General features: G+C 37.0%; 1 protein-coding gene across 1 annotated transcript in view; it reads left to right on the top strand.

Moving 5' to 3' along the window:
- LOC145688329 (cell division cycle protein 20 homolog) overlaps positions 1 to 18,327 on the top strand; it is a 99,976-nt gene extending 81,649 nt beyond the window's left edge. Inside the window, exons 8-12 of the mRNA XM_081762385.1 lie at positions 94 to 273; positions 4,085 to 4,212; positions 13,017 to 13,164; positions 13,914 to 14,015; positions 17,785 to 18,327. Coding sequence (XP_081618511.1) covers positions 94 to 273; positions 4,085 to 4,212; positions 13,017 to 13,164; positions 13,914 to 14,015; positions 17,785 to 17,979 — 753 coding nt within the window. The 3' untranslated portion in view covers positions 17,980 to 18,327. The remainder of the gene's footprint in view (positions 1 to 93; positions 274 to 4,084; positions 4,213 to 13,016; positions 13,165 to 13,913; positions 14,016 to 17,784) is intronic.
- Positions 18,328 to 20,767: the final 2,440 nt, after the last annotated feature.

Genomic DNA, 20,767 nt, shown 5'->3' with positions numbered 1-20,767 from the left:
AATTGCGCTGTTGCTAATTTACTGACCATCCAGTATATGTTAACGTATCTTTTGTAGGTTTTTTTGGAATTTATTGATTATTGTATATTTCAGATATATGATTGTGAGAGGGAAAAGTGCTTAAGAACATTCAGAGACCATACTGCTCGAGTCGGTTCTATCAGTTGGAACTCATACATTTTGAGCAGTGGATCTCGTAGTGGTGCAATTCATCATTATGATGTCAGAGCCTCAAACTACCTAGTGGGAAATATTCGTGCTCACGCACAGGAGGTAAGTACATGGTTTGGAATGTGTGCTTAAATATACTTTGTAGTAAAAGCAATGAGGGAAGATGTGGGAAGAGAAATTATAGACTTTGACATTCATAGAAGTCCTCTTGTTGAATTGTTTGATTACAATTTTTACGAATAGCGAGTAGAAGAAATGGATGTTTGTATTCGGTTTCCATGTCAAGATTTGTAGCATATTTGTAAATCCTATTTATAGTCGGCAAATGTGTTACAATGCACCGCGAGTGTGTTTAATGTGTCGGAGCATAAAATCGAAGGAAAAAAAAATACTTACGACTTTGTTAATGCTAACCAAGAATTTAGGCGGGAAATGTATTGCCTTTAAGAGGGACATTGTGGATCACATGTCTATCTTAATATATTTTCTGCCACTTCGTGAAGATTACTGACCTCTACGAAAAAAGCAGTGGCGTAACTGAAGTCCCTCCTCGCAGACAATGTGCAGTGGGGTCCCTTCTCCATGTTTCTGTTCAAAAGATAATATGTAACACTGGCCGATTATTTGCAACTTTCAAGAACTTACTGATGTTACAAATGGCTTGTCAAATTCTTCACTATAGATCTTAGATCACCACTGTACAGTGCTGTGGAGTCCTATCTACACTGCTTGACAATTGCTAAGGGACATTCTCGGCAGCCGAACAATTACAGTCAGATGCAATGCAGAGGGTGTAGTTGAGCAGGACCCTGTTACATGTATAAAAGGCAGTGCACGAAAGCCCTGTATTCAAAGTGCATGCAGTGAGGTGTTTGACGTAAATAACGCCATAATGGGCTCAAGACAGCATTTGAGTGCGTACGATCGTGGACGTGAAGTTGGACGGCTGGAAGCTGGTCAAAATGTCACTACTGTGGCGACAGTAATGGGAGTGTCAAAAAGTGTCATCTCGCGATTAGAAAAGGTTGCGGAAGGTAGAAATGCGATGCGAAAGCATGCCGGTGGTCGTCGAAGGAAGATCACATCTCAAGACGATCGGTATGCATCCCTAGTGGCGAAAAGGAACAGACAGCGCACTCCGCGTTAGATAACTGCAGATCTTGCAACCTCTACCTGTACACATGTATCTGTCGGAACCATTTCGCGTCGCTTAAATCAGGTTGGTTTGTATGCATGGAAGCCTGTTTAATGCGTCTCACTTCAACCACACTATCGTCGCGAACGATTACGGTGGTATTTGAAACATGTTGGTTGGGATCAGCAGCAGTGGTCCAGACGATGTTCTCCGACGAATCCCGTTTCACTGTGACAAGTGATTCTGGCCACCAGTTACTGTGAAGAGAGAGGGCAACACGTTATGCCCAACAGAATGTTTATGAATGTGATCGCTGTGGCGAAGACGTGATGATGTGGGCAGACGTTATGCACAAACCCCGCTACACATATTTGAGCAATTTCGGCGTGGGAGACCCGGGTTCGATTCCCAGCGGGAGCTCATATGGTTCGGATTCCACGTTAATCAGTAGGTCCACGTCTCATGTAGCCTCGCTGCTGAAAGGGACGTTAAACTCAAAATCAACTCAACACCTTTGAGCAAGGTAGCCTGACATCGCAGCGGTATTGCAGAGAGATTCTTCTGAATCATGTTCGGTCAAGAACTGACACACGCCTTGCGAGAGGAGTGGGACAATATCCCCCAAGGACTTCTCACTAGTTTAGTGGACAGCGTGAATAACAGATGCAGAATGTGCATTTACTGTCCGCGGGGGTCACCTGACAGGAAGACTCATTTTGTGTGGTGGTTTCGACATGCTTCAAAGAGCATTTTTTTTCCATGTGGCACAATCTGTACCATTTTCCATTAGAATAATTGTACTCTGTCTCTACTGCATATGTACCGCGTTTCATTCCTCCCTTAATGTCTATTCTGAATTATTCCGAAAACTGGCACTGTTCGTTAGCATTTGTCAAGCAGTGTATGTGAGTCGTCCAATCCCAAACCGTGAATCTACAGCAAATCCAGGAAAACTTAGAAAAAGTGTAGGATTTGTATGTTTTGTAAAACTAGGAATACTTGGGTATGTTTATATGAATCATTTGAATACCCTTAAATATTTCCAGTTTATATAAAACATATCAATCCTACAGTTTTCCTCGGTTTTCCGGAGCTGGAGGACTCAAACACAAAAAATGTTTATTTCAGTTTATACAAATAGGAAGAATACAAATAGTCAATTTAACAAAATACTGCTAAGTGCTGGATATAAGGGCTTATGCTGTAACAGTTTCGGCATGCATACTTTTCGATAATTTCTGTTCATAACTTGCTTCTGAATACAGAACTGAACTCGGTGTAGTTTCATACTGTATTTGGTTGTAAGAAATCAAACATTAACACATCTTTCGTCTAAGAAAGAAAGAAACTTAGAACATACACACGTAGACCAGAATGTCAGATATACTAGAAGCATTAGAAGTTTTTAAACGATTTCTCGACATTAATTTTTTTTAATTTTTATTTATTTTTTTTTCACATAAGCAACTCGAACTTTCTTCTGCAGCTGAAAGAAAGTATGCCAATCTAGTAGGGCTTTCACTCGTTTAACATTTTCCAAATTTCCTTTCTTTCATGGTTAGAAATCTGTCCATTACTAAGCAGGTGTTTTCAAGAAAAAGAAATCGTGCAAGATCTCTCATTGATTATAAGTTCTTTTCGGTTATATTCTGCACTCATAAGTGTTCTAAAGTAGAGTAACTGCTGGAAGAGTTTTTGAGATAAATCATAATTGTATTTATCTCCGCGTTTTATGGCCTACTTTTGTAGTTGTTAATCAGTAAGTTGTGCGGGTTTTAAGAACTAAAAACACTCACGAAGATTCCTAATACTAGCCAAGCAGGTGGATTAATATTTGGATTACTATATCGAGAGCCTCATTAAACACTTACTTGGAACGATTTCAATGAATTTTCAATTCTTTTATCACAAAATAGCTCACCGCAAAATTTCCTTACTTTTGTCGCTTCGAAAGAACTTCAGCTTCAATAATCCAGCTGTTCGCTAATTCATTAGTTTCAATGACAACACGCAATTTTTTTCTCTCAGTTCACATAAATTGTTCGTTGTTTCTTCCAACATCTCTGAAGCTCTCTGAATGTCACAATTTGCACTTTGCAGCATTTCTGAAACAAGATTTGTACTCTGTAGCACCTCACACTGAAACACAAATAACAATATGGATTTCAAATTTCCTAGAATCTTTTTCAGATTCATGACTTCACATTCACTGTTCTTACTACTTTTCATCACAATACATGGTACACACTTCCGAACGTATTTAAAATTGAACGTTATTGACAGTAAGGCACCAATGCAGGATGACTATCTTGGACATAATTTTTTCAACGTCAAACAAATACATTTGTCATTTTATAGTGCAGTATCTTTATTTTTTTATTTTTTATTTTTATTTATTTTTCATCATAGATTTGTATTGCTACTACAGTATACACATACTATTGGGGCATAATTTACGCTCCTCGAAGAAAGGGGGGGGGGAGAAAGCATTCGAACGCTGCTACACGATGACTTCATTGTAATAGTATTAGAACAATATTATTTTTTCGTAGTATATAGTTCGAATTAAATTTTTTACATTTAACAAGTATCACGTTAACGCATGAGTTCACATTTGAAACAACGACGATTAGTAAAGTATGATTCGTTACCATGGCTTGACTCAGGTACTAAATCAATGTAGTAACATTCCTGCTTTTTACTGAATGTTTATATTTTCTTCTGCTGTTTTTGCTTGTTTTAATCTTACCATATTTATTAGTGATTATTTCTTTTTAGGTATGTGGATTGAAGTGGTCTGTTGATGGTAGATATTTAGCAAGTGGAGGAAACGACAACGTAGTTAATATTTGGCCTCTTGTATCAGGACAGCTATATACGCAAAACAGGCCGCTACACTCATTCAAGTTAGTTTTTGCTTTGAACTTAGTTGTATATAGTTTTTAAGGTTTTTGTTTCTATTAATTTTCAAATGCTATATTAGCTCGTGTTTTCGTTTCCAAAAATGTTAAGTGCGCTTGCTGTTTGGTACTGGGGTATATATGTGTATGCATTTTGTTTGTCAAGGCAGAATCTACAAAGACCTTGGACAACACGTGATATGCACGTGTCGTGTTAATCTTGAAATTGCTAGATTCGAATCAGCATCCATCAGCTCCAATAGGTTCGTTCCCATGGTTTCAGTATTACTTTCTTGTTTCCCGTTTTTTTTCCAAATCAGTTTTATGTTTTATTCTCGCTCGAATATTAAAGATTTTCTTTTGGATTTGTGTCTCAGTTGTTGGTGTATTTGATATTTCGTTGCATTTCACTGTAATTGCTTTTCATAGCTTCGGCTTTCCTTCGTTTACTTTCTGGTAGACGTGACTTTGAAAGTACCATTGGATACTCTTTTATAATATCCACAAATGCACTTTGATTGAAACTGTCGTTGCTACTTGCCACTTCAATAGCGTTTAAGATACTGCGCTATAGATTAACCACAACGAAATGACCATCGACAGAAGGGAGAAATGAGTAATCATTAGGGCCTGGATTTTTGTGCTAGAAAATGAAAAAAAAAAATATTGGCTAAAAGTTAAAAAATATTTAACAAAAAAAAAAAAAAATAAGGAAAAAGCATGGGAAAACTCGCAACAAAAAAATAAATACTGGTACCCAGGGCCGGATCCAGGATGTTCTGAGGAAGGGGGGGCCACCAAATAACCGCCAGTATATTTGAATTAAATTTGAGTTTTTAAAATGCCTTTAGGCATCTGTGGTGAATGAGGGTTTGCCCTGGAAATGCTAAGTATCTGCTCTCGATGAATCCTTTTCCTTCAACCTTCAAAAAAATGACAAACTGTTGATTTTGCAAAACTGACTGCCAGCTTCTCACTTTAAGTAGTGTATATTTACAACGAAGGGGAGAGGGATGCACGTGCACCTTTGCACTCCCCCTAAATCCGGCCCTGCTGGTACCCACCAATAGCTCCTATTCATCAGATGTCGAAATTCCATGGGCATTGCAGTGAATAAAGCCTGTGACAAACATCTTGGCATTTCAACTAAACGAATAAAACGCAAGCTGTGGCGCGGCGTTGCCAAGCGGTAAAGGGGTGTGTCTATGGCTAAGCAGACAAACTACAGCGCGATTAAGTGACAGGGGATAGACGTGGATATGTACAAAATAAACGTGGCAATACCGCTGGCCGCTCTTTTGTTAACAGCATTTAAAGGGAACTTGGAGCGCCGCCTTCAAATGCCAAGATATTTGTCACGCTGTTTAACGTCTTTTCCAAATTGTCTATCGTAAAGCCATGCCTATTGTCACGGAATAATTATTTATATTGAGAAAAGGAACCTAGCATATTTGAAAAGGGGCATATCACGAATATTCACACCATCAATTTCACTTCTGTTTTGGTCTTTCCATACTTCAGATAATATACATAGGGTTTTATGGCCAATGTTCTCAAACAAATCCTTATTTTTTTTTTTTCTCACGACTTCACCTTTTGAAGTAGGAAGAACATTCAACTTTCTTTCAACACACACTACTTCTTTACCCGAAGTACTCAATAAATTTCCCGTAATTCTAGTTTCTTTATAGAGTGAGTTAAGAAACCGAAATTGGGAGATATGAGAACCAAGTCACATTTCAAGCTACTGTCACTTACTAAAAGGATAAACCATTGTCTGAGTTTAGTTACTACAGATACAAATGCTTGAAAATGATCCGCATAAGATAGTACTGCACTAAGCCAGGTATCCCAGCGCGTGATTACCGGTGTTGAAGTGACAGATCGGGATTTGTTTCTTTGAAAAGTTCAATTCTAGTCTGCGGTTTAACGAAAATATTTTCCCATTTGACACTAACTTGTCCACTTTAGGATAAAGGGTTTGGAATTTTTCACACAATCGATGTAGGGCTTGCACGACACATGTCACGTGAATCATGTTAGGGTAGCATATGGAAAGAGCTTTACCATTTTTCCTCATATAAGGATCACCATCAGTCAGAAAAAGCATAACATTGTCGTATTTCACACCATTCGGCCACAAAATGTGCAAAGATTCATCGAACAGCCTGGCAATTGTCACGTGATTTGTAACTGAAAGTTCTTCAAAGGCTAGCAGTGCTGTGCCTACGATTACTTCCCCTTCACTTACGGTCACTCATCTTCCCCTCAGTTTTGGCATCAAAATACCAAACGCTCCTTTGGAAGCTCTTTGTTTGGCACAAGTTACCCCAGCGCTGATGAGCAGAGTTTATGACGACGCTGTTTCTACAGGTGGGAAATTGCTTGTAAATATGATGGATAGATTAGGCTATTCTTTTCCCTAGAGAAAACTAAATACATGGAAGTTCGTCGGGATCGTAATACGGCAAGTTATGGATGCGTTAAAATATCAAATAATACTTTCGACAAGTGGATACTTTCAAATATCTAGGATCAATATTAACAGAAAACCATATTCACGAAGAAATTAAATGTCGACTAAAAGCAGGGAAGTCGTGTTATTGTTCAGTTCAAAATCTCTTGTTGTCACGAATTCTGTCGAGGAATTTGAAGCTTAAAATATATAAAATGATAATCATGCCTGTTCTGTATGGTTGTGAAACATGGTCGCTTACTCGGAAGGAAGAACATGGATTGAAAGAAAGTATTTGAGAACGAGATCCTGAGATGAATATTCGGACCCAAGAGAAATGTGAATGGGGAATGGCGGAAATTTCATTTATACGGTTTGCCCAACATTGTTAGGGTCATCAAGTCTAGGAGGCTCAGGTGGGCATATATATTCATTTCCCTATGTTAATTTCTTTCGAGAGCAAGAAAAATCGTTGTGAAATTTAGAATAAAATAACGGAAAATTATTAAAATTATATATTTATAACAAAAGTGTCCAAAATATTTATTTACATAACTTTTTTCAGAAAATATGCATTTTTATGTGAAATAAAATTTGTAATTTACACTTAATTGGGATAATAAACTTTGTTTTGGGCTTGTATGTTTTGGAAAAAGATATGTTTTCACATGAAAATCCGGTCCTTAGTAATCACTCTTTTTATTGATACGACTCTGCTACGCGCAGAGGAAACGCGAGTAAACGTTCATAAACCTGGAGCAGTCTCGACCTGAGTAGTGGCTTGTTTTATTGATATGAAATTGAGGGAGGAGATTACTCCAGGTGTAGTTACTCCGATTCTCGAGCAGGACTTTTCAGGAGTAGTTCCACATTTTTATTGATATCACCCATTGATTTGACCCCCTCCGATGATTTTTAGAAAATCCATAATATCTTTGGTAAATGTTGATTGATTTTGATAAAATTCTATACTATACGTTCTTTAAGGATTTCTCGGAGCTTGGTATTAAAATAATCAATGAATTTAGCCCTAGTGTAGGGTGAATATCCCCTAAAGAAGTGAAAAGTGGATCAGAGCAACCCCATGTTGTAAGCATATAAAATAATTTTGTAGGATAAGCTATATAGGTCCTTATATATAGCTCCTTATAACTTTGGTTAAAAAAAGTAAATAACTTAAAACTGACTGAATATGGGGCGCATTTTTTTTTTAAGCCTTCACAATCGTCCCTTCTATCTAGATTTAAAATCAATTGAGAACTAGAGATTGAAATTCTCTCCCCGGTGAAAAAAAAAAAAAAAAAAAAAAAAGTACAATTACATACGTAAAGTTCAACTTTGACACATGTCAATGGTGAGGGAGTGAATCTCTCTTGATTGTAAGTAAAAAGTTTCCAAGAGAAATTTCATAGTCTCCTATTTTTACATAAAATATGTGTTTTCTTCGACTTATTCATAGGGATGTAAAGTGCGAATGTGGGAGGAAAGAAGAACCCGAGAAAACCCACGAACACGGTGTTTTCTTTAGTTAACTTCCCACGTTATGCACCCAAATTAAGAAGACGGTGATGGTAATATTGAATGAAAGTGAGCGAAAACGAGAGAGCTCCCCAAAATTCCACGCACACAATGCTTGCCACCACAAAAACTACTTAGTAAAAACCTAGGATTGAACCAGGGACCAGAGATGGACGCTTTATCATTATCTCATTGAATATGTATAGTTTTCTTCACTTGTTTAACGAAAAATGAAGTAGTGTATTAGAAATCTAAATTTGTTTTCTATAAAAACTATAAATACTACTTAAATTAAATATTGATAAATGTTTAAAAAAAGAATATACTACAAAAATTTTTAATACAGTACTTTAAATAGTCACATGCTTAAAGTAAACATCACGGGGAAAATGGTGGGAAATGCACTTGAAATGTGTATTTTTTTAAGAGTAATTGTAGCATATTGCAGTGCACTTGAATTTTCTGATTTTTTTAAGCATCACTGTCAATTTCATATTTCAATTAAAATGTTCAATGTATCTTCAGTTTATGTTATTAATAAGTAAGCAGGTATTGACTAATATAAACATGTCGTCATTTAGAAATATAAGTGTCTTATAAATCTGCGACTATAAAAAGATGACTATGTTAACAAAACTGTATTGACAGACTTCATGACAACTTATTAAAATATGTACTCTTGAAATTAGATTGTGTTAAGTCTTACCGCCTAGGGGCTGATGCTGATAGTGGGAGAGGGCATAGCTACTTATGTGGGGAAAAAATAAATATAATAAACTGGTCAGATGGAATGATTTCTAGAAAAGAACCATATCTTCTGATGGAAATGATAATAAGATACGTGTATCCCTAAAATGGGATTTACCCGAAAGAAAGTTATAGATTTGTATTGCTTTTCTTCCTTTCTTTGCTAATATAACAAAGCATTAGATAGTGCCTAGTTTCTTACTGTCAGTTTTATTCTGAAAGTTAAGTAGGCCTATTCTGTGTGGCTAACGGAAGGAAAGAAGTGAGAGTTAACCAGCTTACTTGGATTGAAATTTTGCTTTGTTAGGGATGCCAAAAGCCTGCATACGTAATAGTTCTCACAAAATGCGACACTGCTTGAATTTGAAACTTCCAGGATCATGAATTGTGAAAGACTGGATCTTATGGAATGGCACCACAATCCCCTGGATATGTGGTGTCACGTATTGGTAGAAGTGCACTAGGTAAAGATAATCAATATGCAACGTTTCAAGAAAACGAATCCTCGTGGCTTTGGTATTCACAACGCCGTAAACTGCATGGAGCCTCTTCAGCGTGAATAATTGGAACTCCTGCACATGGTACTCAAAATAATGACAGTTATATTCAACTTATGTTACAGTTCTAATGTATTACATGCAACCTGGGATTATCTGCGAGGCACATAGCGCCAAAGTATTAAGTTACGACGCCAAAAATAAAAAAGGGTTGATCTTATTGAATTTCCTGCTCAGAAACCCTCATGAGACGACTACGCCTATATGCCTATATGCGTAATATGCTTAAATTTTCTCTTATTGCCTAGAAAGAATTATTGCTGACTGCAATTGCAATATTTGTGTTTGTACTTAGTCATATTCTGATTTCACATGGTGAACAGTTTCCTATATATATATATATATATATATATATATATATATATATATATATAAGGCAATTGGTCGGCACTACCTTGTCGATGATGGTGTCATGTTCTTCCAAAATATTGTTGTGTTCTTACAATTAGATTCACACACGTGCGATGGCACAATGGTACATGAAAGTATGTTGGAATCCGCATATTGTGAATTACTCACGAAAGTTTCTTTATATATGCTGTGGCCACCGCTACCATCTAGGCCCCATTTATAATAAATGTCGATAGTATCACAGTCCTCCGAAATGTTCTGCAGTATTACATCACTCTGGTTGAGCAGATCTTGCAGTGGCACCTTAGCCTCATTTTCACTTATCGTAATATTTGCAGAATAACACTTCTTTGTCTCTGCTAGCACAAGATATGAGGGATACATATCTGCTCCTCTTTCTTTTGCTCCAAGTCTCATCCTTTTATAATCTTCCATTGTCAAGCGAAGATCCACTAGAAGGCCTAAAGCTTCGTCAGGGCTGTACGGTCGTATAGTAGCAGATGATGTGCCATGGATCGCTTTCGTATTTTTCAGTTCCTTAGGTGAAGACTGGATCGCTAATTTAACAACTTCGGCTGCAGTACTCTTGCCAGATTTCGCCAAACTTGATTCTGCAGCCAAGCACAGCTTTTCGGAACTAGTATTCTTTACAATTTCCTTCACATATCTTTTCTTACTTCGTTGCGAACTCGTTTCGAACACTTTTCTTGGTCTTCCTCTCTTTTGCTCCGAAAGCCGTGGTGTTGTTGAGGGATCCTGTGATGGTTGTAACACCGGAAGTGCTACGTCTTGATCAAGCCACTCCATATATTTATTTCTAAACCGCTCGTACATATAATTACATGCCACCATTTTGCCAAAAGCTTTGACACAAATACTTTCACTACAGTTTTCAATTTATTTCCACATTTTTCAGCAAGTTCGCTAACACCACACTTGCTTAATGCATACTGTAGTAATTGTTCATTACATTTTAATGGAGACCTATTGTAAAAATGTTCTTTAAATAACACTGTAAAGAGTTCTCTTCTCTTAGTTTTCATGTTCTTCACAGCACATTGCCACAACTGCGTGCAAACAATGTGCTCCAATCAGAAAAGGGGGGACGTGTGTTTTCCTGTTCTATGTTCGATATAAGATATATTGTCGAATTGTCCAAGAATAGTCACAGTACTCTTTGGAACTTTTTTTTTTATAACTCTATGTATAGTAAATATTTCTTTCTTGTTTTGACACCGCACTAGTCCCTCATACAACCTGTACTATATTTACACTAGGCTCATAGTCATTTCAGAGGTACACTATATATCTAACTCTTCAGTATTCGTATTGAAACCTTGTTACTGTCACTTTGGGGAAATTTAGCACGGGCTGTTTCTCCGTCAGCAACTCAGGCACAATTAACTGCTGTTGGCCGTTCGAAATAAACTCCAACTTTGCGTGCATCCGCAGGTTACTGTGTTGCGTTCATAAAACAAATTCTTACGGTACATCATGGACTGGTATATAGGGACTGTTTTGAAGGCATTTCTAATTAGTTTCATCACATTTTTTCCCCCTATTTTTGGCGCCGTGATTTCGTTTTTCGGTCCTATGTGCGAGGGTGGGCTGAAAAGTTTTGCTGTTGATAAACATCTCGAAATATAGTGAACATAATTTAATGAAATATAAAACAATGTGTACCTTGACATGTAGGCTTCAGTTCTGGAACATCACTTCTTCACATAGTCACTATCCACGTCCACGCACTTCCTCCAACGGCTCACCAGTCCTTCCATGGTGTCACGGTTGAAGGTCTTGCCTTTAGAGCAGACATCACGATCGTACGGCACGCTGGACGTTCTCATCTGATGAGTAGTGGGTATCCTTAAGGTGCTCCTTCGGTTTAGGAAAGATGCAAAAGTCGCTGGATGCAAGATCAATTCTGTATGAGGGGTGTGGGAGGACAGTATATCCCAGCTTCAGTATTATCTCGGTGGTCAGCTTGCTGGTGTGAAATCTTGCGTTATCATGAAGATGATGATGGGGCTGGATTGTTAGGCCTGACGCAGTTAGTCGAGCCTTTACCTTGTTTAGTGTTTCGATTTACCACTCTGAGTTCACGATGGTACCCTTGGGAAGAAATTCGGTGTGAACGACGCCATTCACAACGAAAAACAATCAGCATGACTTTTCTAGCAAATGCACACACCTTGATTGTTTACTTTTTAGTTTTATTTATTTATTCGATTATTATTATTATTATTATTATTATTATTATTATTATTATTAAGTGAAATAACCTTTGTTGCGATACTCCGTGGACTGCCTTTTCATAATTGGATCATAGTGGTGACCCATGATTCGTCGCCTGTGACGACGTTGGACGGGAAGGCGTTGCACTCAGCCTAGTATCTTTGCAGATTTTTCTCGGATATCCGTTTCCTCTTGTCCTTCATGTCATCTATTAGCATCCTTGGAACCTATCTTACGCAGACTTGCAGTACTTCAGCAGTTCTCTGACTATGAACCCGACTCGTTCCTTGGAGATAGCGAGCTGTAGGGCAATCTCCTACTTGATTCGTCGATTTTCATGTATCAACTTATCAGTTGCCTCTAGATGAATCACGTCGGTGGCAGTTACTGGCGTTCCAGAACGAACTTTCACTAAGCTTGGAATGGCTTGGGTCGGTTCCTCTGACTGCATTGGCCCATCTTCGAATGGTAATTTGGTCCACTTAGCCCACATTGTACACAACTTACATCCAGCGAAAAATTTGGGCAGACGAGACTCCTTCCGCTGTCAACACTTCGATTTAGGCTCGTTGCTTTAACCTTACGTCCATACCAGTCACTATCTTGGCCACAACTGCTGATCATGTGGGTAGATAACTCCTGCTACGTAGCGTTGTAGGTAAGGAATGCAGAAGCGCTCAGCAAAATTTCTGATATCTCTGCATATAAATATTAGAGGAATATTAACAAACAGTTAAAACTTTTCAGCTCGCCCTCGTATGTATGAAGAGCTTTGCCCCACCCTGTATTTTTTGCTATAGTATTTTGTTATGGAGGTAATTACGGATATTATTCACATTTATAGTTCTATCCACCTACAGCTGAAAGAGGATTTTTTGATTTCTGTTCATACGTATATATATCAGATGTTATATATTTTATGCTTGACATGTTTTCTTTATTTCCAGTGATCACCAAGCTGCAGTGAAAGCTTTAGCATGGTGCCCATGGCAGGCAAATATTTTAATTAGTGGAGGAGGAACGGCAGATCGGTGTATTAAATTTTGGAATGTTAACAGCGGACTTCTTATGAACAGTATTGACACCCAATCTCAGGTAAGTTAGAAAGTCATATAATGTATTAGATTTGACGGGGACAGATAGCCTCGTCTGTCATTTCCTCAATCGATCAGTAATATATATTTGAAAATATTTCAGTTTAACGTCCCACGTTTATGCCCTTTGGGCTAATGGAGACGGATGATTAAAGCAAGTGAATGGTGATGGAATAAGGAGTGGAAGAGATTGTAGGAGGAAACGGGAGTACCCCGTGAAAATCCAAGGGTACGATGTTGTCCATCAGAAACTTGCTTGGCCGGGATCTAACAAGGGACCACATTCACTAGAGATCACCGCTCTACCACTGAGCCACTTTGTCCCCCAATATACATTTGATATATTATGCTAAAATTATAGTCATATTTTCTTATAATTAGTAATTATTTTAATTGATCACACTACTTAACGTTAAACTGTTTAGTCGAGTATTTGTGTACTATATTGAATAATTTGCTGCCTTTTAACTGGCAATTTGAGTGAGATAAATTTGTTTGGAGTTCTGATCGGGCTGCCCGTTGTCTTTATTTTTCTTTCTTTTTTGTTTATGGCATTCACTAGTTCATACTGATCTTGAAGCTCTGACCCTCTTATCACAAATGTACATGCTAGGATATGTCATTTTTCAAACACGCAAGATGAAGCTTACAAGTGTGTAAGCTATAACTGTTTATCATTATTAATATATAATTATGCATTACGCGTTTTATTTGTCGATTTTTTAAATATCAAAATTAACATCTTTTCAGGTATGCTCGCTGCTTTGGTCAACAACGTATAAGGAATTTGTATCTGGACACGGATTTGCAAAAAATCAAGTAATTATTTGGAAATATCCTGATTTGTCAAAGGTAAGTTACAGGTTTTCATACTTTCTTTTTTTAAAGTATAGAGCATGAACATCGATGTAAGAACGATGACCTATGTCGTTCTTACATTTCTGCTGACTTATTTCCTGTTTTCGTCTTTGACATTCGATATTACACCATGATATGTATAAGTGTAGTTGTAACGCACACAATAAATAAACAATTAAATAAGTAATGGTACGTATACAATTCGTCAGAAGAGAACAATATACAAGAAGAAAATGGAGGAGGATAAAAATTCGGATCTTTTAGGCATATATAAAGCAAAGGGTTGGACAGAGGAAGGAAATTCGGGGGGTCGTTCAAATGAAACTTAGACAGAATCACAATGCTGATAATTTAGCGATCGTCTATGAGGTGATGATGCCACCTAAGATGATGATGCAATGTTTTTTTGTTCAGGGCCCACAAAATTTTTGAATGGCTCCTAAATCGAGATTTCGTATTTTTACGGAATAAGCACATCATACTGAGTTAAGCGGTAGTTTTTATTTACCTGCACTATATGTAGTTTTCAAGATATAAGGCGTACAAGAAAATGTTTGATTGAATGAAATATATTGGATTTTTTGGATGAGGGACCACAAAAATTTTGAGTGGACCCTAAATCGAGATTTTTTTTTCTTTCTTTCTTTCTTTCTTTCTTCGGAATAAGCACATCATACTGAGTTAAGTGGTAGGTTTGGTTTGGCTACAGTATATGTAATTCTCCAGATATAAGGCCTACAAGAAAATTTATAATTGAATGAAAAACATTAGATTTTTTGGATCAGGGCCCACAAAAATTTTGAATGGCCCCTAAATCGAGTTTTCGTATTTTTTTACGGAATAAGCACATCATACTGAGTTAAGTGGTAGTTTTGGTTTGGCTGAACTATATGTAGTTCTCCAGATATAAGGCCTACAAGAAAATTTCTGACTGAAATATATTGGATCTTTTGATCCAAAAATGAGGCCAGGACTGATGATTATTGCTACAAAGAGAAGAATTTGTCAGTGGATCCTATCTTGTGCACACCAATTCAAACAGAATTTTTCGAATCCATCACTTTTTCATGCATCTGTATCCCCTATTTTCTAGATTTATCAAAAAAATAAATAAATCGAGAATTTTAAACCGCAGTTTCAGCAAAAGTTTACACCTTTGAACACGTGTCATTAGTGGCCATGCTGTTAGTCTACCTTCCCTCAGTGCTAATTTTCTAATCTTGTGCAGAATGGTAAGCAGTGTAGAATTGTGATTGTAATATATTAAATGTCAATTGACTGACAAATATATGACATGGAATACTAAGATTGTGCTTTGCTCCTCAAAAAACTAGAAGAGCTATTTACACATCTTCGAAAATGACTTTAAAAAAAATGTTGATTGATTTATCTTCCCTTTGAGCAACAAGGCTATATGGGACGCGGACAACAACCTAATCTGTGATTGGAACCTCATGATCTCCTATTGAGAGTCGAACCCGGGTCTCTGCGGCTAAGGCGCTTACGCTAACCATATATCCATAAGCGAGTCCTGGCAGTGTAAGAAGTCGTGTGCACAATCCCATTAATAGTGAATGCAGCAAAGGTATTAATATATGAAAGGTTAGGAAAATATAATACATCCTTGTAATTTCAAAATGGCTGGAGGAATTGGACCATGTCTTGGATTTGGGTAATAGGAATGGGAGCGCACATGATAAGGTGCAATACCATCATGACGATTATGGTAAAGTTCGCCAACTTAGATTCAAGTACAAAAGCTGCTCATTCAAGAACCGTGAGATCACAACAACAAAATACGGAAATGTGCCAACATGTTACGAAAAGATAGGAAATTCAGTTTTCGGTTTCAACACGGAGGAAAACAAGCACGTCCAAATTGTTAAGATACTAGTCACCGTTCAATGTTTTATCGATGAAAAGTGCACGATTAGTGTTTCTTATGCCACACTACATCATCACTTTTTTGCTGCCTACACCTTTCCTGGAAACGTATAAGTTTGATAGGATAAGACCCTCTTGTGGCCTAAGGTTTAGTGTCGCGAGTTCAATTCCCAGTTTAGAATATGGTTTGGGCTGCCACACGTCTTGTATGGTATCGGAGGTAAGAAGGAACATTAAACTTAAAGGAATAACCAGAATACGAAACTGATGGATACATTCTTGCTTTACAGTTGGGAGGTTTGCAGTTGAAATCCCTCAGCCAATACCTTAACTCAATATTTCCAGGATTTTTTCTCAGTAGCATTATAATAATATTGGTATTTCACTTTGATTGGTCATATGATATCCTATGATAAATATAGGCCATTATGAACTTTCAAAATTACTTTTCATATTTTAATATTTATTATTTACAGTGGTTTAATTACTGCATTTGGAACTATTGTAATCGTTAAATAGGTTAATTCTAATAAGGAAATATTACAGGCGTTTCGTATTTTGGTATGCTGCAGATGTTCCTTCCACCACCTTTCCTCCCTTAATCTTAAATCGTGTAGGATCGTATTTCTGCTTAAGCAAAACTTTTATGTAATGCTCTGAGGGGGGAAAAATGTCTAAACATGTCAAAAAAAAAAAGAAAGAAAAAAAAAAGTTACCACTGGCTGATTACGATAAGTATCAGGTTTAGTTCATGTGTTCGAGTGCTTGCAGAAGATGGAGGGAAGAACACAACTGCGTTGTTGCCGATAGTAGACTTACTGCTTTTGAATAGATATACATAAACTCGAGGGAAAATTATAATTTCCACCAATGTACAAAGTCAAAATGAACTCCATTGCCCATCGAAAGAAATGTATCAGGCATGTGGTGCTCAACATGACACCTGCAATTTTACAAAAAAAAATGTTTCGTGCAGCGACGCGAGTTCTGAGTGGAACTACAAGGTGGGCATGTGGAATAAGGCTAAGTGCACACATGGATGATTATGTGTTACTCTGTGTTGGGGTTTAAATTATCTATAATTTGAATGAATTCTGTATTACTATGTGTTAAGAGTTACATTATCATTGTTTGATTCTATATCTATTTCTCACAGAAATGGATTAAAATTTTATCCTGTATATCAATGAGGTAAATTCTAACAATGAAAGATAGTTATAAATCATTTTTCATGTGGTGTTCATTTATAAGCTTAAAATGTTGAGATTTTCTTCGTGGTAGTTTTTAGAGTTACTATTTGAGACGAGCTCTCCTATCAGCTGTTTGATTTTGCCAGTGGAAACTTAGTTTCACTTGTGTCTGCTAGGATAGAAACTTGCTTCAATTTGCCATTGACATTGCCTTGCCTCAACTTACTTGAAAATAACTAGATTCTCAACGGCTGCACAATGACAACTTTGAAAAGAAATCTTATCTAACCTGCAGTACAGAAATATGAAAAATATGAAGAGTTTGTATGAAGTATGAATCATACTTTGAATAACTCTTCGTATTTTCCTTCACATGAAATATATATATAGACTTGACAAGTTATTTTCTATAGAATTCATTCCTTGCAATAATTGAATATATGACATACTCCCTCTTATCAGATAATACCTCAACGTCATGACTGCAATTATTTAGAAGTATGACATGTTGATGTATTTTTATTTTTTTTTCTATTCACTGGCGTTAGACTTGGGATTAGGTATACATTTTTAGATACATAACATAAAATATATTCTTCTGGTACTGTTTCAATATATATACATATATATGATGGACTAACTATTCATTGTCCTTGATTTTAAGATGCTAACAAAATTTATCGTTACAGGTTGCGGAGCTAACTGGACATACAGATCGTGTTTTACATCTGTCTTTGTCTCCAGATGGTTCAACCGTGTTGTCTGCAGGTGCTGACGAAACTCTGCGTTTATGGCGTTGTTTCCAACCAAGTAAGACTGAGAAGAAAGCTAGTGCAAAGTCTAAATGTGTTACAAGTATATTTCTAAAACAAGGTATCCGTTAAGATTTGTGATAAAGCATCACTAAATTCAGAGACTGCTTGAAACTTCTCTAAGCATTGTGATACTTTTTAAATAAATAAATGTATAGTAATTTGTGCTACTTTCTAAGAGTTTATACTATTCCCGCTTCTGCTCTTTACACACGGAAATGCACAAAAACAAACATTCTTTTCCTCACGAAGAAAAATCTTTCTACATTATGCAAGCAAAATACTTACGTCCTGAATCGCCCTATATTATGTAAGAATCCCATTAAAATGTTTTTCCCGGTTGCTGTAAAAACACTCTGTATAACAACAGTACAAAAAGTTATGTTATTCTACTTAAACAAGGACTGCTGGCAATCAGTATAGACATTTTCGTTAAGTTTTCACTCTATATCTACAGAAAACCTTTTCTTTCAGACTAGGAACGCCTTTTCCATCAATGTTCAGCAAATAACTTTGGTTCAACAGTATTGCATCTCATATAAAATAGTCATATAAATTAATGTTGCATCAACATTTGTACTCAAGGTAATTTCTCAGATGACAATGCATGTTAAAAAGTCACTGTCACACGACTAAAGTTCTATCTATGCTTGAGTTCCAGGAACGTTTTCCAGTTCCTTTTCTTTTTAGAGGCACGTTTCGACTGCATTCTATTATGTCTAATGCACCAAATGTTGCAGCAACTTGCTGGAAGTGGAAGTTATATGGTGTAATAACATCAGTGTCAATTGGAATACATTGGGAAAAACCTAACGTTAAGGAATATAACCTTCCGAAAGCACCTTCACACTATTTCTCACAATATATCTTAATTCATGTTGCTCATCACCCCGTTTCATTTTCCATAACTTGTATGAGAAGTTCCGATTGGAAACACACGGTACGGGCATGAAAGAAGATTCTTTCAGTTTGTTTTCTATTTCCGTTACGCTTTTTGTTGGTACATCTTCCTTTGCGTTACTTGAACGTTTCATCATGTTACTTTGTAGTTCGAGAAGCTGGTCTAATACTGCTGACTGTACATTGCTGCAAGTTTTTCTATTTTATTTCTCGATTCCATTCCATTGTATTGATCAGGAGGCGACGTCGTAGTTGTCGATACGTCGTTAAAATCAGAAGAATTTCGTGCACTACGAGATGACACTTCAGATCTAATTTCTTGATTACTTTTGATCTGCGAATTTTTTCCCCAGACATTCTGGTCCTTTTAGCTTTGCATTTTTGGATGCACTCGAACGTAATTTAGTGCGAGCAGTTGACGACAGGCTTTTACTTACACTCTTGAAGCTCCTTCTTTATGGCTTTATTATGTTTCAAGAACTACGTCTTTATGCGATTTTGCTGACAATGGAAATTGACGGATACTTCTATCTAGTTTAATTTTAGGTCCAATACTCGTTAACACCGACAACATCCCATTTTGTCTTTTGTTCGTTGTCACTTGAAATATCTTGGTTTACAACGAAATCGCATATCTCCTTCATTCTATCCAACAACAACTGAACCTTTCTTCTAGTTCTTTTAGCTTTGCATTTTTAGATGCACTCGAACGTAATTTAGTGCGAGCAGTTGACGACAGGCTTTTACTTACACTCTTGAAGCTCCTTCTTTATGGCTTTATTATGTTTCAAGAACTACGTCTTTATGCGATTTTGCTGACAATGGAAATTGACGGATACTTCTATCTAGTTTAATTTTAGGTCCAATACTCGTTAGCACCGACAACATCCCATTTTGTCTTTTGTTCGTTGTCACTTGAAATATCTTGGTTTACAACGAAATCGCATATCTCCTTCATTCTATCCAACAACTTAACCTTTCTTCTAGTTACTACAGACTTTGCAAGTTTGTCAAAGTTTGCAAAGGTCGTCAGTGTGAACTTAGGAAGGTTTTGTGTTTCACCTCAAGTCGAACACCATCCAGGATTCGGGTTGGAAATGACAAGAGTGTGGGTGACACTAACTGTGAAAACGTGTCCTTTTGTGTCACGAGTTCGCGTGAATGGATTCACTGGAAGGGTAATACTTACTGAAAATATAATTCCTGAGGGATTCTGCTGAGATGAAATTAACGTCGGTTTCAAACCTGCCGATCCTGTTGGAAGATTATACTCCGTAATGTCAGGTCTTAATTGTTTGGATACGTATTAAGTTATGACCCAAATGTAGGAGCATTTCTTCGAGTTTACAAGCATAACCCAGTAGCTTAGTAAAACATTTACGATTTAATGCCTGGTTGTATATTATATTAGTTTCGTGGGACAATGCTCGGATACTTTTCCGATAGGCCTTGAATTACATTAGATATGCACTTGACTTAAAATATGCCTTATGTGCTGACCTTCTTAGGCTACATACATCTGTAAACGTTTTCTTATTTCATATAAACTCGATTAAATATTTTGGGTGGAATTCTGTCAGTGGGGCGTGTATTGTAGGCTATGCTACCGACATCAACACCAAGGAAATTGTTCATTTATATACTTACGAGCAGTTTTATAAACCGAGGGGTTGCACACGCATCGTGTTGCAGCAAGACGTGAAATTAACCACCTTTATTTAAGAAAAAGGAGAGAGAATGGATTCTGGCAGGATGCAGAGATAATTTGATCAATCAAAGTACTATGGAGAAACACTATTCTAATATTCGTTTGTCCCTACCCCGCACTAAACCTGAGTTTTGATATTCCTTGAAGCCATTGGGTATCTGCGGTTGAAGTCAGCTATATCTCCCCTGCACTTTGTCGATTCCATCTCGTTACATTACTAAACAAAGACGCGATTTAAAGAAATGTCCTTTC

Source organism: Thermobia domestica, chromosome 6, assembly GCF_964235325.1.
Source record: "Thermobia domestica chromosome 6, izTheDome1.hap1.1, whole genome shotgun sequence".
Classification (NCBI taxonomy): Eukaryota; Metazoa; Arthropoda; class Insecta; order Zygentoma; family Lepismatidae; genus Thermobia; species Thermobia domestica.
This window is presented reverse-complemented; position numbering and strand designations above follow the sequence as displayed.